This window comes from Clinocottus analis, unplaced genomic scaffold, assembly GCF_023055335.1.
Source record: "Clinocottus analis isolate CAN_PGR_092001 unplaced genomic scaffold, fCliAna1.0.p SCAF_6, whole genome shotgun sequence".
NCBI lineage: Eukaryota > Metazoa > Chordata > Actinopteri > Perciformes > Cottidae > Clinocottus > Clinocottus analis.
The window spans coordinates 14,549,408-14,575,110 of NW_027176218.1; the positions used below are offsets into that span (position 1 = coordinate 14,549,408).

At 41.5% G+C, this 25,703-nt stretch overlaps 2 protein-coding genes across 2 annotated transcripts; one reads left to right on the forward strand and one right to left on the reverse strand.

Moving 5' to 3' along the window:
* The first annotated feature begins 660 nt into the window (after positions 1 to 660).
* Positions 661 to 8,557, forward strand: tsg101a (tumor susceptibility 101a). The gene is made up of 10 exons (XM_068602675.1): positions 661 to 1,057; positions 2,038 to 2,125; positions 2,242 to 2,307; positions 2,985 to 3,148; positions 3,510 to 3,636; positions 5,097 to 5,154; positions 5,395 to 5,489; positions 7,641 to 7,843; positions 7,972 to 8,211; positions 8,330 to 8,557. Exons 1-10 carry the CDS (start codon positions 1,016 to 1,018, stop codon positions 8,417 to 8,419), a joined length of 1,173 nt encoding a protein of 390 aa, XP_068458776.1. The 5' UTR covers positions 661 to 1,015; the 3' UTR covers positions 8,420 to 8,557.
* Positions 8,558 to 10,112: 1,555 nt separating this feature from the next.
* Positions 10,113 to 16,171, reverse strand: ldha (lactate dehydrogenase A4). Its single transcript, XM_068602676.1, has 8 exons — positions 16,015 to 16,171; positions 14,331 to 14,456; positions 13,815 to 13,932; positions 13,505 to 13,678; positions 13,217 to 13,390; positions 12,934 to 13,051; positions 11,463 to 11,586; positions 10,113 to 11,299 (listed from the first exon to the last, which is right to left on the reverse strand). The coding sequence occupies exons 2-8, from the start codon at positions 14,454 to 14,456 to the stop codon at positions 11,135 to 11,137; spliced, it is 999 nt and encodes a 332-aa protein (XP_068458777.1). The 5' UTR covers positions 16,015 to 16,171; the 3' UTR covers positions 10,113 to 11,134.
* Between the last annotated feature and the right edge of the window lie 9,532 nt (positions 16,172 to 25,703).

Consider the following 25,703-nt stretch of genomic DNA (forward strand, 5'->3'; position numbering starts at 1 on the left):
TATGTATTTCATATGAACATAAAAAACTAAGATGGCATTTGAATGATTTGTGTGTTGAAAGACTCAAAATGATTCACAAGCAGCTCATAAAACGATACCTTATCGGCACCCATAAGGTATTTGTTGTGTTCTTATCCACAAATGTTTTGACCGGTGAAGAGAAGAGTTAGTCATTTGAAAAATACACACACAGCCAGGTACAGCCCAATAGATCATGATTCATTTTAGTGTGTGTGTGGTTTATCTTTTTTTAATTTATTTTTTTTACATATAATATATATGACAACTGTTCCATTAAATTGAAAAAGTATTACTTACAAGGGTTTTTTTTAGGTCACTGTGTTTAAAATTGCTGTGACTTCAGTTGTCAAACGTTTCATTGGCCTAGCATAAGGTATAAACTTAGATTAATCACAACCTTTTAAATAGAACAAATTAAGTAAACAATACCCAAAGACAGGACCAGCATTAACCTATGAAAAGTAACTTAGTCATTCTTGTGTTGTAAATAAAGATATGTTGGGAAACCTTCAATAGCAAATAGTGGTTTCGTGTAATTACTTGATACACCTTTGTGTTTGCCCTCATTGCGCGTGAAAGGAAACTCACCTGACTGACCACGCCTGCATGGGAGCCGCTTGTCTGCCGCCGCGTCACACGCGTACCGGAAGCAGTCAGGTGGAATGCCGGAAATTCCTTTTGTTGACCATCGAGTGTTTGTTTTTCGGCCGCTTTCTTTAACTATTAATTAGTTTAGTTTTGTGGGATTTCTTGTATTGAATTTTGGTTCGTTGACAGTATAGTAATTACTCGTGTTGGACTGGAGGGCTCCGTATAGAAACCAAATCATTGTAGTCGGGCCCGAAGCTGGGCTAACTTTAGCCTAGCATTCAAGGAAGTCCTGCTAGCCAGCGTTAGCTTGTGTTAGCCGTCAGCCTAGCCGGGTCTAGCTGTTTTTGTCTAGCTGTTCACCTAGCTCATTCATAAGAACGGTGAAAACAACAACACAAAAACCATGGCGGTTGTCAACGAAGGTGCCCTGAAGAAAATGCTGAAGGTAAAGCGTTGCGGTGTCTAGTTGGCCAACAGTATCACGTTAGCTAGCTAATGTTACCGAAACCAAACATGTCTGTTAACGTTTCCTGGAACGGGTAACGTCAATGCTTAATGACCGGCCTGTATTTACTTACGTTAAAGGTATGGTTTTATGCATTCAACTGAGATCGCTCATACACATCTGTGTTAATTTAGCAAGCTAGCTGTTACGTTTTTACCATCTAGCATAACCTCCTAAGCTAGCTAACGTCACTTAAACGTTCACCATAAAATATTTTAAACTACAAAGGTTGCATGTAAAGTTACTTATATACAACAATACCATTTTCTGTTATACTAACCAAGCTTTACATGTTGAATGTATTCCCTCATCAATAAACTTTATTGAGTATTTTTACTTGTACAATTCATAATATAAGTTGTGTTTCTTTTTGTAAATTGTATTTCTGCGTCAATTGGCCATTTTCTTTTATCAAGTACAGTCTTATTGATATTTATCATTTCAATTTGACTTACAGATTGAAGTCAAGCATAACTTCAAAGTTTATCACAATTTGGAGTGCAGATCTTTCAGAGGTTTGTGACAAACATCACAGATGTCATCAGATCTGAAAAGAATCTGAATTAAATTGAATAACCCAGATTGAAGTCTCTTATCTGGGAGGGAGAGCCGGTTCCAGCCCTGAGTTTATGCTTTGATGTAGAGGCTACCATTTTTCACAATCAAACCACACATTGGGCCTTTCAAGGACCTGGCATTTATATATATATATATATATATATATATATATATATATATATATATATATATATATATATATATATATTAACAACTGCAAACTATAGACTAAGTAAATCATTTTTCTTATTAGTTGTCGGCTCTGTCTAAATGTGTTACCCGAGTGTCAACAATTGTGTCCTAACTTTTTATATATTAACATGCATTACTTTTTTCCCTTTTGTCATTTGTTGTCATTGCAGCAATACAAATACAGAGATCTAACTGTCCGTGAGATAACCAATGTCATCTCCCAATACAAGGACTTGAAGCCAGTCATGGATGCTTATGGTAAGGTTATATTGATCTCCTGTTTTCTAACTCTCCAGTCTCAGTTATATATTGTATGGTTGAATTATGGTATACATCCAAATTGTTTAGCTTAATGACATCTTTATCAATTTCAGTGTTTAATGATGGCTCCACAAGAGACCTGATGAGCCTGACAGGAACTGTTCCAGTGAGCTACAGAGGTAAAGAATGTTTACCTTGCTTTCTAAAAAACTATTTCTCTATAAAAGTAACAAACCAAAAAACATATTACTCTTCATAGCAACAGTTTCTGTTTAGTTTTGCTTCTTCGCTCACTCACTCTGTCTCTAGTGTGTTCACTGTAGCTTGCTCCATTTATGTTGCACAAACAAACAGGTTATCTGTTGGCTCCATTAGAGTAAGTGTCAAATGGGAAAATGCCTCACTGTGTTGAGAATCAACCTCAACCAAACAGCATACAATTTCAAAACAGGCTGGTGTTTTGGCAAAATAAATAGCTCCTTGTATTGGTATTTCTGAAGTTACTATTCTGGCATCATAACTTAAATTACAATTATGAAATGGGACAGTTTTGATATTGTATAGTGAGCCTCAAGCCAACTCTGGGTTTTGGATTACTAACATCCATTGCTTACTTGATATCAAGACACAGCAATTACATTTTTAGTCTTTAAAATGTTGATTTGTTTGATATACGTTACATAATCATTATTGTCTGCGTCATCTAGAGGTCAAAATTGCACCTAAAAACCAAATGCATAAGTTTGCCTCAAAGCAACAAAGTTCTTCAAGTGTCGAGTGGAGTGATGATAATGTTCACTTAATAAAATCTGATATAATCATATTATAAACTAGTGTATGTTTGTGTTTCCTGTAGGCAATATCTACAACATTCCAGTGTGTCTGTGGTTGCTGGACACATATCCCTACAACCCTCCCATATGTTTTGTCAAACCGACCAGTGCCATGATGATCAAAACTGGCAAACACATTGATGCCAACGGCAAGATCTACCTGCCTTATCTACATGAGTGGAAGCATGTAAGTGTCAGGTCTTAAGTCACTGATTGTAATTACATACCATCTTTAGGCTTTGGAATGTTTGAAATGGAAAAACTTAGAAATAGGTTATAGAGGATTTGAGTTGTCACAGTGGCATTTTTTTAATCTATAAAAAGTGTCTCTAACATACAATGCTAATTGTAATATAAGAGTAAGTTCAACTGTAGCTCCCTGGGATATTTTGGATAGGATTACCAATCTGCGAGCACTCAATGGCACACTTATTTGGACTATAAATGTACCTCATGATAATATTTGTGGTTTTCTCGTTGATCTTTCAAAGTAGCATTTAGCATTTATTTTCTTGCTTAATGAAAACACTTCACTTTATGTCTTACAGCCTCAGTCAGACCTGTATGGTCTGATTCAGGTGATGATTGTGGTTTTTGGAGAGGAGCCTCCTGTGTTTTCTCGCCCCACCACACAAGCCCCCTATCAAGCGTTCCAAGCAGCTGGACCCCCTAACCGTGAGTGACATCAATTTTTGTTGGGTTGCAGGGCAATCTTGGTGGCCATGGCATTGTCTAATTGTGTCAGAAGAACAGGAGGATCCACAGACTATAAATATTTATATTCACATCATATCACTTTGTATGAAAACATACTGAGCGCCTCTCAGTACACTGAAATGTGTTTCTGACATATTGGGCCACCCATTTATTTTAATGATGGTAGTCTGAATAACAACCTCTCAGTCAGCAATACAATTCTTAAGCACCACAAACTACAGCTTCCAAAAAATATCCAAAGAGTTCAAAAATCACCTTTTCTTTAACAGTTTAAAGTGGTAATCAAAGTTTTTGACAATCTATCGCCAAATTAGGTAACACAATGGTGATTGAAGCTATGAAATTATTGCAATAATTATATTTTCGAAGTATTACAAACTGGCAACATTGTGGCGAAAAAATGCGGTAATTCAATTTTTCTACATTGTAAAGACACCCAAATAGAACTTTTCTCACAATTCTCAAAACGTAATGCTCATGTATTAACTGACTCCAGACTGATAAACTCTAAGGACAATTCAGATAGAAATTCTAAATCAACCAGCACTAAAAAGAAACATTTAAACCTTTTGTGAGGGTAAGATTAGTTGCCTTTTACATGTTTTATTTAAAATTTTGATTACATTTAACAAGATGTACTTAAGAAACCGTCAACTGTTAGATTACATCATTTTCTTTTTAAACCATCTTTGAAGCTGTGTTTCATTATTTTGTTGCCATAAGATGACTTTTGACCGGTTTATAACTTGTTTATCACTAACATTTTAAAGGTCAAGAAAATTAATAAATCCAGTTTGTGTAGGTCATACTCAGCGCCTCAAATTGTAACTAATAAAAAGCATTTTCAGATCCTGTCGTACTTTCTCACTTAATTATGAATGCTGAACAGATATATTAGTCATAACTAGTTTTACAGCTGAAAGGTTGATATTGATGCACAAAAAGCCAGATTTAGCATAGCCATGCAAGCTCCCCTATGTGTGCATTTGATTTTTTTAAATTATTCTCTTTTCTGAATATTTATACTTATAATGGAAGACGTACCCACGCGTGGGCTTCATATTATGTCACAAAATATATCATTTTTATACCGTGACAGGGGTTTAGCTACTTTCATATTAGAATGTCATACAAATTCCTCTGACACCATATCTTAAGGATGAGTCCTATTATTGCTGCTGCTCGTTTATTATTGGTGTATTTTGGTGCTCATGCCTTAATATTGCATCATAGTTTAAGTGATGCATTCATTTCCTTAAGCACTAGATGGAGCTCAGATACCACTACAGCGCACCATGGAAAAATGAAAGTCTTAAAGCCTGAGACAGTGAAGGAGATAAATAATGTTTCCACCTGTATATCCTCAGATCTGATTGTTTCACTATCTCTAAACAATACACGTTCTCTCTCTACCTCAGCTTCTTATATGCCTGGCATGCCTGCAGTCTCCCCCTACGGCCCAACTCCTAACCCAGGGTAAGATATTTGCAAGCTGTTCTCAAACCTCTTCCTCCCTCCAGCTACCTGCATAGTAGACTTCCACACAAACATGTCCTGGCTTGTTTTGTTATGCTTTCTTAAGCACCATATCAAACAGAAGCACTCTTATTGGTGAAACACTTGCAACGGGTTTAGTTACATTTATAGCAAAAGGTTAAAGTTAGAATGCAAAATATGAACAATTTCCTATTTTTCTTCGATCAATTGACTCCGCAGAGGCTATCCAGGATACCAATACCCAGGGGGCAACTCTTACCCGGCCACTGCTGGACCTGCACACTACCCCACCCAGACTCCAGTTTCCACAGTGGGTACGTATCAAAGTGTCCGGGGTGCTATATTTCTTTGTCATTGTTAAATATTTTAAGTTTAAAACTGGCAAACTGCAGAAGCACATCAAGATCCAAACTGTTATTTTCTGCACTCTTCTGTTTACATTTCCTTTTTTGTGTTAGTACTACAACGCAATGATTTAATACTTAATGCACTACTAAAAAAACAATACATGTTCTTCTTTCTCCGGGCTCTTAGCTAACTTTGAATTATGTTTGACCTTTTGACTCAAACTCACTCGGCCTCTCTGTGACTTCTGTGGCGCGCCAGTGAAAGGTCGTTAGTGTAACTGGAGATGGGAGCATTAAAGGCCAAAGAGTAGGATGAATCTGAAGTTAAAGGCACAGCCTGCAGCCATCACACCCTACACCTCAGACTCTGATTTATATTTAGGGTGGGAACAGTAACTCCACACAAAGACAGGCGACCTCTGATCAGGGGACCCATCTGCTGCCCCAACATCAGTTAACAGCACTGCACTGAAAAGCTGGCAAGGACCAGCATGCAGATTGGCTTTGCTGTTTACAATATTTAGTAAAGGAAAACTAATGGGTTTACCTGAAGACGGCTCAGCTCTCAAGGCTGAATCAACTGACATTTGTAGTGCTGACTCCAGACTGCACATAGGGTGGTCTTTAGTCTGAAAACGGAGCACATTAAGTTTGTGTATGTAGACGTGTGTGCACACACATGTGAGACTGGTGGAGTATTGTAAAACGTCTTTTAATTAAAAGCTTGACAGCAACAATGTCAACGTTATGTAATACAATAAAACACCACCATAAACTACAGCCGTACAGTTTACATCTGTCTTTTCCATCTACCGAACAAACAAACAGACACATTACGTACACAACACTCAGTTCAGGTACAGCCCCCATCCAACTCCTAAGTTCATATTCCTTGTCACACACTTTTCTCATGTCCAAAAGTTTAAGCCTTACTTCAAGGATTGTTTGTGGCTGCTCTTGCTGATGTCTTCACAACCCGGTCCCTAACCGTTGTTTATTGGTTTATTTGGCACCTAAAGCCCCCTTTCTTAATACTAGAACAGAGCAAGATCACTGCGACTATTCACGCTCGATGTTCCCTTTTTAATCAGTGAACTCTCACATTACTCTCTCTCGTGGGGCTGACTACTAACTGGGTCTTACGGCATGCTTTCCTGTAGGGTTGGGTATCGAGAACCGGGGCTAATATGGCACCGGTTCCAAGACGTCCAGTTCCTACCGGACCGAAACACAACACAGATTTCGGTGCTTCCTTTTGGTGCCTAAGCTGATTTAAATCCTTTTTTCTTTTACACTACTCTGTAAAGTTGCACGGTATACTGATACTAAAAAGGTAGCGCGGTACCTGTATGTTTAAAAACAATAAGATTTTGCATATTTCTAGTATCGATACTTTATTAAAATAGCTCGGATCAGAGCGAAGTCACTGCGCCGCTCCCTCTCATGTTGCTGCATGCAGGGCTCAAGGGGGCGGGGCTACCAGCACGCACACATGCAGCACGCTCTCACAGGGTGATCGCTGGGGAGACAACATGAGTGCAGGAGCTTTTGCCCACCGTCCTCGGTTTGTTGGAACGAAGCTCTCCCAGTATATATATATATATATATATATATATATATATATATATATATATATATATATATATATATATATATATATATATATATATGTTAATGACGACCTGTTGTCCAGCAGCAGAGTTTGTAGAATCCAACAGTTTCTGAGTTGAGTTCTGTTGCACACGCTCCCTCTCATGGGATTTCTGCAGTTGTACATTACGCATTAAACAATCAAAACACAATACTTAATATTACGCATTATTATAAAACATTTTCTTACCACAAGGGTTTATAAGGTTTTATTTTCCACTAACTGAATATAAAAATCCTTTTTCTTGTTTGGCATGTAAACCGAGCATTGTTGTGATGATCCATTTGTTTCTATGGTACGAGCTCAGAACTCCTCTATTTGGATAAACACATTGTAATCTTGTCAGGATCATCATTTAATTATTCCTACCCTGCTCGGGGTAGGATATTTGTTTAGTCTTTTTAAAAGTGGTTATTATTTGTTTTACCGGTTCATTGTCTAACCTCACTCCTGAACTACTTCCTCAGGCCCGAACAGAGATGGAACCATTGGCGAGGACACCATCCGTGCATCTCTGATATCAGCTGTGAGTGACAAGCTTCGCTGGAGAATGAAAGAGGAGATGGACAGAGCTCAGGCAGAGCTGGACGCCCTGAAGCGAACAGAGGAGGATCTGAAGAAAGGGCATCAGAAACTGGAGGAGATGGTCTCAAGGCTGGACCAGGAAGTGGTGAGAAATCTTCTTCTCGCACCTCTTTTTATTGTGATATCTGTATTTTTCCCGGTCTTCTACAGGGATAGCTATTTGGTCTATAATAGAAAAAAAAGATATATTTGTAATCATTTTGTTTCCATTAGTCTGAGGTTGACAGGAATATCGAGCTGCTGAAGAGAAAGGATGAGGAGCTGAGCGAGGCCTTGGAGAAGATGGAGAACCAGTCGGAGAACAATGACATTGACGACGTCATCGTGCCCACAGCTCCGCTGTACAAACAGATCCTGAACCTATATGCTGAAGAAAACGCTATTGAGGACACTATCTTTTACCTTGGAGAAGCCCTTCGCAGGGGTGTAATAGACCTCGAGGTTTTTCTTAAGGTGACCACGTTAACACAACTACAACTAATGTACAACACAATGTCTAATCACACAAATGTCTCACACTTCAGTCCCCTGTGCTTTTCGCCTTAATGACTCTTATTCTTTTTTGTTACAGCATGTCCGCCTTCTGTCCAGGAAGCAGTTCCAGCTTCGTGCCCTCATGCAGAAAGCCCGCAAGACTGCCGGTCTTAGTGACCTCTACTGACCTATACTATCAGGAAACATTCATATTGTCACGCTCTCTAGCTCACTCTTCTTCCTCCTCTGTTTTATTCCCCTTTTTAATGTCTTCTTGGAGCTATCCTCTTTTAAATCTCAATAAAATATCTTCTTGTGACACAAATCGCAACAACACAAAATGATTTAAAAATGCAACAATCATGAAGAGCTGGGCTGTCCTGTGTTGCCACAGTTCCCATAGGATACGATTGGTATTTTGATCTGACCAAATACTTCGTTGAGACAATTATTAGTCGTGGCCCTTTTGCACCAATATGAAGTAAAATCCACTATGCCCACATTGTGAGCCACGAACCGCTTAAAGCTCATGCCATGTTGGTAGAAGTGAGGCGTGAGCCAATTTGTTGCTTGCCCTGAATATTTGTGGGTTGACTTGCGGCGAGTTAGTGTGTCGAGCTGTATATGTTGCCGTGCAGGGGAACCCACAGATTCTGTTTTCAGTCACATTTACAGACAAAGTCATTTGGCTAGTAAGCACAAATTGTTAGGGGCGAGTAGAGAGGGGCTTTGTAGAGAGCTCCATATGTCCACTCCTCTCATATTAAAAGGTTAGGCTCTGATATAAATACCCAGGGCAACCTTTCAGGAAGGACATGGGGTTCAGCCTCACGATTGAATGCTGCATGAAGTCCGGGTCATGTTCAGTAGCCATGGAGTCAAAGGGATCACTTTTCATACAGTAGAGGTGATGTTGAACATTAACATGGAACGGTAATGCTTCACTATCTTGTTTGAGTTTTTTAATGGGCTAAATTATCAAGCCCCCTTTCCACTTGGTCACACTATTACTTGCGTTTCCTGTTTCCCTGTGTCTCTTTACAAGGGTGTGAGAGGTTCTTTGTGTCAGCTGCTCAGGTTTCCCTCCAGTCTGACTGCATTAACCAGTTAATCGTGTACAGTGTCTCTGTTGATCGTGGATGAGAGTCTTGACCGGCTTTATTCGAAGGTATTATAAAAGAAATGCAGATATTTTTGTTTCTTTTCTTTTCTGTCTCCTTATTCTCAGTCCTGCTGAGAGGATTAGGTTTTTCGGTAAAATAAGGAAAAGTTGTGAATATAGCCAGAGCAAAAAAAAAAGATATTGTACTAATCAAAACGTTAACTTATGTAAAGTTTTCAAACATGTCTCATTTAAATTAGCCTTTTACTAAATGCACTTTGAATTGTATAATAGAATATCTGCTGTTATTTTTTTCTTGTTTCCAATTCAACCGTAGACCACCTGTTCTTTTTATATCTGTAGATTTATGTAAATCAGTACAAATAAAAGAAATCTGATTTAATGATTTATCTCTGTAATTATGTCATTGATCAATATTATCTCTCTATATGTTTTTCCATTAGAAAAGTGACATCTAACAGGGTTTTCTCTATCGCACACAGCTGTTTGAACAAACTCAAACTGTAATTGACAGTATTTGAATTTTTAACAGTATTGTTCATTAAACTTTGTAAGCAGGTGTAGCAGCATGTACTAGTATGTTCACCGTGCCACAATGTCACATATTGAAGCTAGGGATTGAATTTAGATCTCCTGCATAAAAACCTCTAATCTGCCTTGTGTGTTGACACAGAGAAAGAGCGAGTCAGCGTCCCTGTGAGCACATAAAAACTGCCTTTTGCTAATTTGGACGACAAACAGGAGAGGACAAAGGACAGACTTGTATCATTATCCTGGCAGATTTATTAGATGTCACGGCAAATAAAAATCAATATTCACCTGCCTTGACAGGTTCAGTTCCTCAGTGAGTTAGGTGATTAATAAACCGTGTCTAAAGTAACAGTAATACATAAATAGATCTTAACAGTATTAACAGCTATAAATAAAACCATCATTTTTCTCTTAATGTACTCTTTGCCAGAGAACTTGGGAGTAAAATAAATATAAAACCCTTTGAGGGTGTTTAGTGAGTGCTAACAAACACTACTATCAAGATTATTACATCGTGTTATGATTCATAACCTGACCCTCGGCCATGATTGTAGCTGACTACTTGCCACTGGTTCTCTGTTATCTCTTTGCTGAGTTAAAATATAGCAAGTCTTCAATGTACAATTTAAATTGTGTCTTTATCTGTCAGTGCACTTGTGTTTTTTTAAGGCTTCACTGCCAACCAGTAACGATAGCGTTGCCTTTCTCAAATGATACGATACTTTGGTACAGTGATGTGAAGGCCTCCACATAGGGAGTGGAATGTCCCCATTATACTCCAAATTTAAAAAAATAAAACAGATTACCAAGTGGTGAAAAACAGCTGGCAACAATCACAGAATACACAATAAATATATACTACGAACAGGGAGTGTACAGAAGAAACAGTAACAGTTAACATACAGTACATATAATGTAAACACAATATGCAAAGGCCTTTTTTATGTGGACAGTACAACAAATAGACACATCTTTCCATTCAACACAGGGTGAGCTCAAAGGCTGAAGGTGGAAGTTAGGTTTCCAAGAATTCAGTCATGACGGGAGGATGACGGGGGGAGGCAGCAAAGGAAACTGACATTCATACGTGAATATCTGAAGGCAAACTCTAGCTACAAACACTAAGCCTTTCAGAAGTTTCATTCGACTGTTGCAGTTAGGGGGCAAAAGAGGTACAGTAGGAGGGAGACATCCACACGGTGTAGACGGAGGTTTCAAAGTGGATCGGAGAAGTTAGAGGAGCGCTCTTCAGAGGGTGAGCTCCTTCTGTACGCCCCACAGGGTCTCAGCGCTGGTCACCAGCTGCTTCTCTTCGCCGGGCTTCAGTGTCATGTGAATCACATCCGTCAGGCCGCTGTTGCCCAGGACACAAGGGATGCTCAGGAAGACCTCGTCTTTCACTCCATGCATGCCCTGTCAGAGGAAGAGAGCGCGCCGTGGTCAGTGTTTGCGGGTCATTTTATATAATAAATGAAGCGCGTACAGTACGTTTGTGGAAAACTAATCAATGTGATGAATTTCATCATGGAGGATTTGCCAAACAGCTTAATGTGTGGCTTGCTTCCAATCTTCTCACCTGGACCAGTGTGGACACAGGGTGCACTTTGTGCAGGTTCTTCACGATGCTTTCCACCAGGTCAGCCACCGACATACCAATGGCCCAGGAAGTGTAGCCCTTCAGCTTGATAACCTCGTAGGCCCTGCAGTGCACACACACAATAGGGATATAGATTAAAAGTGAGAACCACATGTGTCTTATTCAATTCAGTTTATTTTGTATAGCCCAAAATCATAAATTTGCCTTGAAGGGCTTTACAATCTGTACACATACGACATCCCTGTCCCATACATTAATCCAAGTTATCGGTCTGCTTTGGTATTTGGGACTGTGTTTGCTTGGTGTCAAATTGACTGAGGCTTGCAGGTTTGTTTGCTTTGTTGGGGAAAGTGTAAAATTGTTATTACCCAATCTTTGCTGTGCCGAGTTTGATGTACACGTGTATGCAGAGTGATAAAGAATACATCTGGTTAGCCGACTGAACCTGATCATAAAAGTAGTGCACCATGAACTCAAACCTGCTCCCTCGTCTGGATTCGTACGGTACAGTTTCGTAAGTATGCTTTCAACATAACGTGACTTTGATGCCTCCCTGTTTCATACACTTAAAAACGTCACCATGTATAAAAAGGCATCTGCTCTGTTGGCCATGCACATGGGGATTTCTTTTGTTTTCTGTTGAGACATCCATTGTGTCACCCTGTGTCTCTCTTCTATCTTTTCTTTTCGAACCTGAAACCTTCGCAAAGAGCTTTGATAAATCGTCTATTGTGTAGTACACGGTTGACATCTCGCTACTGTGAGATACGTCTGGTTGGCGGACCGTGAAATAATGGCACAATATCAAAGTTTACAGGCCGAACTGTTGCAGAGCTTACTGTCTCACTTCCGAAGATATAACACAGCTTCATTTTACAAAATATAGACATAAGTAACAAATATAGCAATGCTGATTAGGTAGCTTGGATACAGTAATTATTTTGGGGTGAACCTGTCTTTGATAGGCCTATCATGTTGCCTGCTGTTTCACTAATGCAGACCTGGGAGCAAAAAGTAAGGCCATGAGCACAACTGAACCGTATTATGTTACAGAGCACAGCGATTGTGTTTGTACTGGCTGCCAGGCACAGTCAGTCCAGTCGTGAATACTATGAACCCGCCTCTGCTTGTCATTTGTCCCACAGCCCTGGTTAAATTCCTCACCAGGCATTGGCAGCTCCAATAGTTTCAATCGCCCCTTTGGCATTTTTGTGTTGTCTTTTTTGTTAATAAGCCACCGGGACTGAAAGCCCCGAACCCCTCAAGGTCTGTTTCAATAAAACAAAGGATGATTGGCTCCGATCTCAGAGATGGACAGATTGCCTGCAGACACGTGGCTTTATTGCTTTGCAGATTAGAATGATAAGTGTGGGAGACACAAAAATGTGGTTTGCTAGGTAGTTCAGGGAGTGCTTTGAGCTCATTGGTTGTTTACTGAATTTAAACTCACCCATCAACCACCAGCTTGTGCACAGCTTTCCAGTTCTCACTGTCATCATCGGCCCCCATCTGTGGGTTGAGGCCCTGCAGAGAAACTCCGGCGACATTCACTCCGCTCCACACAGGCACTATGAGAGACAGACACACAATCGTGAAATATTAGTTAATCCTGTGCACATTTCTTTTGACACCAAAGCAACCATGTCAACATAAAACATAAAGTTGATTTAGCTGTATTGGTGGTACAGTGGAAGGTGCCGGCAGAGCTTTTATTTATAGTCAAGGCTGCATACCACTGGAGTCTCCATGCTCTCCAATGATCCAGCCGTGGCAGCTGGAAGGGTGAATGTTGAGCTTCTCTCCCATGAGGTGGCGGAAACGGGCAGAGTCCAGGTTGGTGCCAGAGCCAATGACGCGGTGACGAGGGAAACCACTCAGCTTCCAGGCCACGTAGGTCAGGATGTCCACTGTAAGGTTAAGGGAACAAAGGAGTAATGGTCATTTCATCTGCGCCATTTGAAGCCACACCCTCTCTCACATTCATCTACTCCATCACCCATTCACACTACAGTCTGTCTGACCTGGGTTGGACACCACCATGATGATGCAGTTGGGGCTGTACTTGACGATGTTTGGGATGATGAACTTGAAGATGTTGACGTTGCGCTGCACCAGGTTGAGGCGGCTCTCGCCTTCCAGCTGCCGGGCGCCGGCGGTCACCACCACCACTTTGGAATTGGCGGTCACACTGTAGTCTGACAAATTGACAAAAGGAGAGGTGTTTGATTGAGCTACAGAAGGGTAGTTTCAGTAAGGGTCAACTAACATACCATAGTAAGAATAAGTTCTTCAAGAGTCAAACCTTGCAGGTATTTTTTTTTACATTCTCACCTTTGTCTGCTACAATCTTGTGTGTCTTGAGGAAGAGGGATCCGTGCTGCAGGTCCATGACCTCACCTTTCAACTTGTCCTCCATCACATCAACAAGGGCCAGCTCATCACACAAGTCCTGAATATATGCATATAATTAGTCATTCTGACAACTCATTACACACTTTCTACCGTGCATCTTATATGACATGGATAAATCTACAATGAGGCTTATTCAAAGTGGCAGAACTAGTATTTCTAGGTGTGTAGCGTGAATATAAAAATGAGGTAAAACACTTTTCAACTCTGCCTTGACTGCTCAGCCGCATCGTGAGTTGTAAGACATGTGACCTGGTTTCTATTTGCCTCTTTTGTTCCTCAGATGGCAGTTGAGTTTATGTAGGTTTGGGCTTTTCAATGGTTTATTGAAAGCTCATTACAATAACTACTGTAATAACTGTAATAGCTCTGCCCAGCACACGCATCCCGCAACGCTTTCTCTTTACGTCACAACTTCTCTCTTTCTTTCGGTCTCACCTTGAGCAGTACGCTGATGGCGGAGGCCATGCCCACCATGCCGACACCCACCACCGTCACCTTGTTCTGGCTGCCAACAGGCGCCTCCTTCATCACATGGCTGATCAGCTTCTCCTTGGTGGACATCTGTAGAAAGTAAGGAGGTATTTTGGAAAAAGTAGGTCAGCGGGTAAATAGAGTATAAAAAGGGGAGGGCGGGGGTGGAGTCAGAAAGGCAGTAGAGTAGTGCCGCATACTGGCACAGTGTGGTGCGTTTTTACTAACAGGCCCACACAAGCAAATACGGGACTGCTTCCTCATCCGACCACTACGGACGCAAACACGCAGTTCCATTTTCATCTCTGTCACAAAACTGAAAGTTTGCCCTTCTCGTGATCCCACAACATAACCTTTGACAACCCCAAGTTCCAGTTTGGTACTCATCGCTCACGTCTCATGTTTACTTCCTTAAATGGTTTGCGGAAATTCCTGCTTCGCAGGGCCACTTTGGGTCTCTATGGCGACTCCTGCCTGGGAAAGTACTGCAGCTCGTATCTGTGCAGCACAGACCATCAGCGGCTGACGTAACACATTACTTTATGTTTCCTGATTGAGAAAGCATGTGTCACAGCGCTTACGCTCTCAGAGGTTTACATCATCAGCATGACTATTTTTTTTCCCCTTCTGTGATGTGGAGACAAGCACGTCGACATGACAGGATTATTCCACTGACACTTTCCTAGAGAGGATGTTTAAGACCTCTCTATGGGGTGTTTGCACACAATGGTTAAATATGGTAAGTGGTACAGTCACACCCAATATCCCTTTATCTCATTACCTCTCGCACAGGGGTGAAAGCTGATAACATGCGAGGCTCTGAGGTGAGCTGGGCTTGTGCTTACAAGAGGACCCTTTGTTAGCTCATAGTAAAGAATGTACTTATTCGATACCAAGCAGACATATTCCTATTGTACCAAGACTAAATGAGGATTACAAGAAGGCTTAGTAGTAGCTAATCTAAAGGGTATGTAGTGAGAACAAGATATCTGTAGCATTAGTACTCCCCCTAAAATCTGCTTCCCAATGGCCGGCACATGAAGGTGGTCCACTTCCTGAGCATGTTTATGGCTCAGGCGGCTGTGTGGATGGTGGTCGCCATGGTCAAGCAGAGGTCAAGACAAACAACCGGATGCAACAGTTCAAACTTTAGCCGCCTGCACTGTAGGGTTGTTATAACCTAACCATGTCCAGGATTTACAACCACGTTCTTAAAACCCATTCATGTAACTGCAACAAGTGGACTGGGACATTTCACTGGCAGGCCTTCCTCCAGTTACACACACACACACACACACACACACACACACACACACACACACACACACACACACACTAACAAATCCTTCATTACAATACATTCAATGTAACACATGTAGCCGGATGGGTACCCGGTCATAAGCTGGAGTTGGTGCCATGCTCATTTGTAATAACTAATCAACACTATCGATACTGACCAGCGGCACGGCCCTCTCTGTATCCTCCTAAAATGCGCATCAGGTTGAAGAAGCCCCACCCCCCCTCCTCAAAACTAGCTCTATCAATACCAGAAAACGGGAAAAGATCCCAAAATAAATGAGTTTCCAAAGACGCCTGGCGTGTACAATGTACTGGCTTGTATATGATTTAGCTCGCCGGGGTATCTTACCTTCGGGCTTTACGTAGACAGGTGGAAAGACGAGGCTGTGTCTGCTCCTTTGCCGCTTTTCCGCAGAAGTGGTTGCTGCAGAGGGGGTGTCTCCCTGCTATTTAAAGACAGCCTCCTCCGTAGACTCTACGTGCGCACATAGTAATGAGCCGGGTGTGTAGGTCGTGCCGGGTGTCACGTACGAGCCAGTATGCGGGTATGCAAGAGCTCGCAACACGCTTCCTCGTGTTGTTAGTAACTAGTCACCCGCTGTGTGGGTCATTAAAACATGATTTTTATACCGCAGTGGAACAGAGTCTTGACGCGTCGACGTTACTTCAGGAATGCTGGGAAATATTATCGAGGGAAAATATGCTCTCGGTGGTCAAGATGACTTTCCCTTTTCTGTTACACAACTAGGTTGCAGTGAACAACCCGGATTTATTTTACGACTTGATTTCAAAACACTTCCTCTAGTATTGCTGCGTTGACACGGCTGTTGCGGATGAACGCGAGACGTGCATATGACTTGTGTAGGTGGTCTAATGAGTAAAATAATCAAATTTAAATCGGTTATTAATGTTATTCGAGTGACGGACACTGACAGGAAATGGCCATCCTGTAAGTGGAAAAGTACCGGTATGTCTTTGAGGGTTGCCGGCCGGGTTTATGACGTCATCATTCTACCATATCAGCAGCATTTTAGCGCCCCCTCCTGTCTAGTTTAATATATTACAAGAGATACGGCATACACTTTAACAATAAACCATCTGTGTTACCTTTCTGAGGAATGTTCGTAGTCTCATAGAGCTGCCTCGACTGACAAAAGACAAAAGGCAGTTACAACAAAGCATTTAGGTTTGTCATTGTTCTACTCTATTTGGTCAGCACTGGCACCAAAGATCTGTGCTGTCTTGTAGATATTTTGTATATAGATATATACAGTATTTTGGAATTTATTGATATCTATATAAAATATTTCTATTCGTAATCCACTATTTAAAAAAAAACAGACTGTGTCATTAACTAAATGCTGCATGCATGACAAAACATGTACATAAACAAATGAGAAAAATGAAGAAAAAAAAAAAGGATAAAGCAAATCCACAGCAGTTAAATCAGCTCGACAGAAAACCTTTCCCATGCCAATAACCATTTTCTAAACATGCAAAAACTGTTTTGATAATCAGATGTTGTAGTGAAACACTGGCTTTGTGTTAACTCCAAATGAATTTGGTTGTAAGTTATTTTAAAAGTGAATACAAGTAGAGTAGCACTTGGAGCTCAGTTTAGAACAAACCATATGTGTGGAGTAGAAAACAACCCTTCATTTCAAATGTAGTTCTCAGATGAGTAGTAAATGATTTACTTTGCACAATGGAGTCGGCTCCCGCTTCTCTCTTTCCGATTCTATTTTAAGTGAATATACTATAGACATGTGTGTTTTAATCACTTTTCTTTTCCTCTGATCAAGATCATTTATGACTTACACATGCTTACATTAAGTAGTCTGTTGCCTTTGTCCTGATGCAGAAAAATGAAAAAGATGTTGGTTTATAATATGATGAGGTTATGAGTCACGAGCCACTGCCCTCTCTGCTTTATTGTTGTATGATGATTTCACATCCTGCTATGTAATCTCCTTTCACTCAAACCCGAGAGGTGTGTCAGCAATCTGCTGGCTTTACTTTAGACAAATAATCTAATCAGCTGTCAGGCGAGGTTGACCTTTTGCAGAGGAGTGGGTATCTTTAACATTTTTTAAATATGAGTGAAAACGGACAGTACATAAACCCCGACAGAGGTGGAGACATTTGTACATTACGTCAGAGAAAACATGCCAAAACTAGAGTTAACAAAAAAACAACGACAACAAGAAGCAAACCGAAAATAGATATAATCGTCCTTAGGGTCTGGGCGGTCTGAAGCAGATAAGCCAACTGAATGACTGGAAGGCCAAACCCAGCTGATCTCTCATTGTACTCTCTCTGCAACAACAAGTGGAACGCTGCTGGTACCAGGTGATAGGCGGTTGGAGACCCATCCACCACAACACTCACAACATGCAGTCAGGCCATAAGCCCTTGTGACTCTGTCACATGTCTGGGGATAAGACAATTTCCTACCATTCACTCCCCTGCACATCTCTCCACACCTCATATATAAATACACTTTCCACTTTAATTTCCACTTGTCACTTTCACATAATCACTTCATTGTGTGCACTTTACTTTGAAGTTAATTTTTAAACTACTTGTTAATACTCAGTAGACCCAATTGTAAATATTCATGCTGCCTTTTTATTGCACTCTGTTTTATGTGAAATGTTAAATGTTATTCACCTCGCCCCAGGACAAATTCCTTGTATGTGTAAACAAACATACTTGGCAATAAATGGTTCTGATTCTGATTTTGATTTGGACGGTGACAACATTTTTTCTTATTTTCTGTATTTACTTTATTCGACTTTACACAGATTTTAAAAAACACAGTCAATGTGTGGTTGAAGTGTAGACTTTCAGCTTTAATTCAATGAATATAACAAAACTATTGCATGAACAGTTTGGGAATTATAACACATTTGTACACAGTCCCCAGCATTTTCACAGGCTCAGAAGTTATTGGACAATTGTCTGACACCACTGAACTGTGTCACTCAGTTGTTTCTGTGTGTGTGTTTTTTTTTAAAAAAAACTGTTGAATTACATTACTGTATAGAAGACTTCAGATCCCAATTGAAGCAACAGTTGGTTGCAATTCTAGTGCATTTCCATGGGTATGACCATGGACAAAGAAGGGCCTGTGCAATCAAAATAAAAGCTTGAGTTTTGCAAGAACAAAGCAACACAATACAGTGCAGCCTATGTAAGCTTCAACAACACCATATGGAGTTAGTAGACATAATGGACACCCTAGTCGGCCATCTGTGTATGTGTGTGTGTGTTTACAAGTTTTAACACAGTGCTCCCCTGTTCCAGTCTCTAATTGGTTTGTAGTTTCAGCCACTGGTGCAATACAAGCAGTTCACCAGCAGGAGGCGATATCATAAAGGCAGTAGAACAACCTCCAGGTTCTTTTCCACTCTGACAACATTACCACATGGACTTTATTCATACCCAGAGGTACATTTGTTGTTCAGACAAGACATTCAGCATCCACAGTTAAAACAAGGCCCACACTCATGGCTCAAAAGATAACTTTCGAGGTAGATGATCGATCCTCACATAACATTATACAGCCCTGCATTAAAGCAAAGATGTCTATATTTTCAACTTAGATCCCCAGAGCAATTCTCCTTCAAAGGCAGTCCCTCGTCTTTGGGTAAAACAACATCCAACACATGTTGTTACCTGACTGGGATGGAATAAAACTAGAAAGGTTAAAACACTGGCGGAGAAGTTCTATTAGATGTGTGTGAGATCATACTTCATCTCCTGTTGTTTAATGTCCCTAGTTTGCCGACGGCGATGTACTCAAAACTTTCCCCAGACTCGAAGCAACTTCTTGCCCTTGCTACGGAATTACTTGTCTTTTTCTCCATCTTCCGCCACTTCTTTCAATGGTCTCTGGAGCGCATGCCAATTCAATCACACCGAACCCCCCCAGTGGAATAAAGACACACTAGTTTGTCATGTTACCTTCCCCACTCATACCACAGGGTCAGTTGCCAACACGCTGTTATTGCGCAGGGCATTGGGACTGAGGTGTATCTGCAGAGGGTGATATCCTACCTGTCTCAGCTTGCCATGTAATGGAGAATAATCTAATCTACCTCACCACAGCCTCCTCCTCCAGCTTCTGTTTAGAAATAGAACTGAGGCTAAAGAACAAGGCCACATCAATCATAAAAAGGATTTAGCAGGGAGCGAGTTCGCTCTCATAACTCTGTCAGAACAACATCCAGCAAACTGATGTTACCTTCCTTTACCTCAGACAGACACATCCTGAACCAAAAGCAGTTAAACCCACAATGCCGTCTGAGTTCTACTTTTTTTCTGTACAAATTTGTCCTTCCTTGTCTTTCAACATGAATCCAATACTTTTCTTCCTCTTTCATCACACAGTCACTTTTAACCTTCCTTTCCTTCATATCTTTCTCCCCTTCCTTCACTGCTCCCGGCCCCCACTCTCCTTGCTTTTCCTGGCTTCCAGTTTCGCTCCATGCACACCTTCTGTCGACGATTGATAACATCCCCGATGGAGCTCCTTTATTAGCCACCCACAGGCAGATTAACCACAGCAATAATACACCAATCAACAGCAATTATGCTGCGATAAACCCAGGGAGAGCACTGCTGGGTGCTGGAAAGGATGGGGCAGTGGCAAAGTGATTGGGGGTGTTTTAGTACAGAATCAAAGGTTGCATACATTTACGTGTTCTACAAGTACATTCAATTGAGTGTACTTTTTTGCCTGCTGTCTTAATCCCTTCATAGGGCATGTTATTATAATCAGATATGAAATCAGTCCTAGTCCCTAGGCCCTTATCAAGTACTAATTGAAGTCATGATCAGGCAGGTTGTATTCTCAGCTGTGTAGTATCAAAGTCATTATTGAAAGTAGAAGCATGAGTGCAGCAAACCAGTAGAATAAATTGAGGTTTGGAATCAATATGGTGGTATCATTACTCTCTGAGTGCAATATTATGATTGAAGGCATCCCTCCTCCCATCATTAGAGCATATTAAAACACTCCAGTTACAATGTTGGCACTTGTTAGTTTTTGGACTTCGCTGCCGAAACAGCAGCCTGGCATTGTTCTACCGCAGCCCAAATGATGATGAAAACGAGTGGAAGCGTAGATTTGAGTTTCCAGCCTGCAGGCATTCCCGCACCAGCCAAGTCTGATTTCAAGAACAGCTGTGTGGATTTAACCTCCCCCTCCCCCTCTGTTTTTTATTTTCTTTCACTCACAAACATGCATTCACACAAGTGCTAGTACACACCAGCATGTGCACAAGCATACGTACATGCTTGCGTGTCCGACACAAGCAGGGGCTACTTTGTAAAGGCAGACCAGTGACCCTGGACTCTGGGAAGGCCTCCAATCTTCCATTTCCAGATCTGCTTTAAACCGGCGAACTTGCCAAAATGTCTTTGCAGATGCATCAGATTAGTACCCCACAATTGGCCTCAGAAACAATAATCCAACTCTCATATCAAAGTGGACCTCTAATTATGCTTTGCTTATTTCATTTGGCTCTTTTAAGACTCGAGCTCAGCGCAGCAGCTTGTGATTAATTATTGCAATTCCAGTGTCAAAAGGCTGCGCTGTGATTCTGAGAATTGGCACAGAGAAACACCTCGACACTCAGTGGGTGCAGAATCTTCATTTCGCCTTAGTTTCACTGAACATGTATGGCACCTCCAACCTTGAGGTGCCTCGGCCGACGACCTCCAAAACTTAATCCTGGAGCAGAAAAAGAAAGGAAGACATTTACCGTTTCTTCGAGCATGAAATTAAATAAATTTCCTTTGGCTGTCCCACTAATTATTTCAGAGGATTTATGACAATGTCACTGTTATTTGTTTAAGGACAGTGTACACGTTGTCTTGCAGACTGTAGCGGATAGCCTCACATTCTTTTACATGTCACTGGGGAAGCTCTGTGGAGCTTCTGTCTCCCATTCCAGTGACCTTAACACCTGTGATTGATATGGGAGGGGAGATGTGCGTGTGAAGGCATGGTCTACTCTACAGTGTGTGTGTGTGTGTGTGTGTGTGTGTGTGCGCATGAATGTGTGTGTTTCTGCGTGCATGAAGGGGTAAGGTTAATTGAAGTTGTTAGAGTGAAAATGATTCCCTCAAGGGGGGACATAGCAGGTGGAGGCGGTGGGTGGGTTCAGCGGTGGGTGACGGAGAGAGATCAGCAGAGAGCGACGCAATGGAGGGTTAAAGCAAAGGAGGGTGGGTGGGGGTCAAAGGGATTGCTCTTCACCCCCAGTGCTCAAAGGCAGTGATACATGAGGATGGAGATGAAATGATTCACCTAAAGGTCAGGTGTGTCTGTTCTTCCCCACAGCTGACCCCTCACCCATCATGTTTTTCCCTTGATTTCCCCTGTTTAACAGCTAAAGGTGGACAAATTAAAACATTTTTAAATCATGTCTTCTTGCAGAGTTGCAGCGTAACCTGTGCTAAGCCAGTCTGTGTGCTCCTCCCCTCTTCTGCCTGTCTCGCACATTCCTCTATCTCTTGTCCTGTCCGTCTGTCCCCTCCTGTGGCCTTTCCCCTCTCCTCCCATACTGGCCTTCATTTCACAGATGACAGGTTGGCTGACTGTAATCCAACAGATGCTGGGGCGGGGAGGCCTGACCAACTGTTTTAACTCCAATCAGCTTTTATTGCTCTCCGGAGGAACCCCACACAACCCCATGCCAGCCTGACATTTCAGAGAGGAGGAAAGCGAAGGAGAGAATAAGGGAGAAAATACCACATATGTGTATCTGCTTCTGAGCGTGTGTGTTGATTAAAGCAGGGGGCTGATGGGAGAAAAGGGGTGACAGTCATTACCCCCTGTGCCTGGTGTGGGGCCAAACCGCTGGCGTCAATCAACTTAGACATGGGTTTGCGTTCATGTGTGTGTGTGTGAGTGTGTGGGACGGTGAGAGTCCGGCGTCAGCAGGGATGGAGATGTCGCTGGTAATGCATCTGCCACTGTCACTCGTCCCCGACAGCCTGAGCCACCCCTGCATCGCCCACGTCTGTCGCCTCCTTCCCATTCTCCATCCATCTCTCGTTCTTCACCCCACCTCCATTCTCCACCCTCGACCTCCCTCCATACCTCCTTCTGAGACAAAGACAAAAGCCACTGCAAGTTACTACATTTGACTTTGAAGCTTTTGTTTAAATGACAAGATGCCATTCTGATGTTTGTGTCGTCTGAGCAGTCTTCAGTCTACACTGCTGTACCTCTAGACTCTAGAGTCTCCCTAAATGTCGCTTTACCAACGATCATTGACAAAAAGCAGATTTTCCACATTACCTTAAGTGGAAACCACATTGTTGTTGAGTTGTTAGCTACTTGCGGATCTTTTAAAGACAGATTTGCCTAATTTCCTGTAAAGCATGGATGCAATTTTATGCTACCATCATTCCCCTGTGGCAGCTATAATGCAGTTACAATGCCAGGGTGAGGGAAGATGTAATTTAACTTAATTTAATTCAGACAGGTGTTTGTATTTAACCTCTGCAGAGGTTGGTCATTTTTACCTCTTTCATTGTGGACTGTAAATGGGATACCTATAGTTTCAGTTCAACGGCAGAATAGCAGACCTTCTGAGGCCATCAGTCATTTGAGAAAAGGGTATCTCAGTTTATCTGATGATTAATGGGATTTTAGAGCTCTCTGTAGAGCCGTGGGCTCTTGAACTCTGCAGCCTGACCTGCAGGCAATTAAACCCAGTGAAGACCCTAGAAACACGCTACTGCTGCTAACTCAAAGAGGTGATGTGACCTTGGTCACGATGGTATTGTTCAAACGGGACATTGATATTATACAAGCACACTTTCAACATAAGACATGCAGACATATACAGACCTCTTTTCACACATGTGCATGATCATATTTCCATGTAAGACACTTTTCACCTCATGCTGACGGAACATGAAATTGCACAAATCGTATTCATGGTATGTCTGTCCAGCGTACACTCAGTGCAAAAAAATATGATGTATAACACAATGTCATATGTATATTTGTTTTTATGTTTTGTATTTCATCGCAGCTCAGGTGGCTCATATGAGCCCAGAGCGGAGGATCTGTTGCAGAGCGGGACAGAAGTTGCACAATCAGCCTCTCTTCTCTCACTCTTTGAAAAATATTTTCTTCATTATCCTTTCAGAAATTACAAGACAGGTTTAATGTCCCCAAGGAACATTTATTTGATCATCTTCAAATGAGGCGTCTAATATCTCCTGACGTAACTGCTTCCCCAATTAGCCTCTCTAGTAGTGATGTGAGGAGATTGTTTTTTGAGCATAAAAATGGAAGGATTGTTCAATATACACTGCTCGGTTTCTGACGTGTGTGAGCTCACACGTATAGCTAGAGGAACCAGACTTCATGCATTACAATGTACAAGATACATGACGTGCCATATGTTTTTTCTTCAAGTCTATTAGATCATGTAGCTTGCACACATACAGGTTCTAAACGCTGGAATGACATTGCCAGAAGCAGATTTCAAATTGGCTGGAGAGGAAAGCGTGTTTTAGTATTTGTGTGAGTCATTTTCAAGGGTATGCAGCCAGTTTATGACAGGGAAAGGTCACCTGTGTCGTCAGCCCCACAAGCAACTTGCTATTAATACAGACTAAATGGGTGTTGGCAAATAGTCTTTTTAAAATGGCTTCTTTTTTTTTTCGCCAGACAGTTTGTAAGAAGCTATGGAGGGTCAGTTCAGGGCGTAACTGGGAAAAGTGTGGACAGAGAAGTACTTTAGTGAACACAAGAATAAATAAATGCACTTCATATTGGTCACATTAAAACTACAGCAAATAAGCAATAAACACTTTGTTTATGTTTAAAATACATCGTAAGAATGTACACCAAAGCTTGCTGCTATTTTTTTCAAGGAAGCTGACAACATTACGCGATCACAGAGGAGGGACTGTTGTATTCTGGGACTCTGACTATGTTGTGTTTCTCTAAAATCAAACTGATAATGAGCCGGAAAGACAACAGGGACTGTGCATGCTGAATCAGTGATTAGTGAATTTATTACAGCTAAATGTAGTTGTTTTAGTCCTTCACCCCATGCTGCCATTAAATGTCCTCGTGATTAGTGAGGCACACGCAGCCAACCTAATTATCCAATGCCACAGCCAAACCCTTCGCATGATTACAACAGTTTGCTTCTTATACTGCAATTATGTTCTTTGCAATGGCAAGAAGCTATAATTAAAGAGGAAACGCTTGCTTTGTGTGTGTGTATTTGTGTGTGTGTAAATGTTCAGGTATCTACAGTACGTGCATGTATATGTTAATCAAAAACTATGCCTTTGCTGTATTTTCTTTTCAAAGCAAAGCACATTAGTTGCAGCTCCTCTGTCCACCTTTCCACATCTCTGTTTTAAGAGCTTAATTGTACAAAAAAGTTGTTAGGGCTTGTGGAAGTGATTATTTGCTGCGCGGAACAGGGATGCAATTTTCCATCCCTTCTAGGATGGAGAAATCCTCCTGTACAGCACATTTTTTATGGTAACAGTGCTGATCGGGGCTGCAGCACCACGGAGAAGAAACAGAGGTAAAGTGGGTCAAATGGATGTGGCTGTGATTCAATGATGTCAGTAGAGAGAGGCAAGATTGCAAGACAGTGTAAGATGTGAGAAAATCACAGACACAGTCATGACAGAAATATGGATGATATTGTATTATATCATAAGTGTCGAGGAACAATCAGTGTTTCCATGTTTGATTATGAGAGCATTATAGATATCGGGAATTTCGGGAATGGGAATGAAGCGAAAGACTGTGCATTTTTCTTGCCAACAGGGGGCAGTGAAGCTGCAGCTTTGTGCCCACGTATCCTTGAGCTTGTGAGGGAGAGACGCACTCCCTCTGGTGAGTATTCCCTCCACAGACTCACTCATGGGCATGTCGATGAACCACCAGCATACTGTAGTGACATTTGAAATGAACACCTGCCGACCATTGTTCATGGAACATGACCGTGCTGGGTGGTGGAGCATATGCACGTTTGGGTGCAC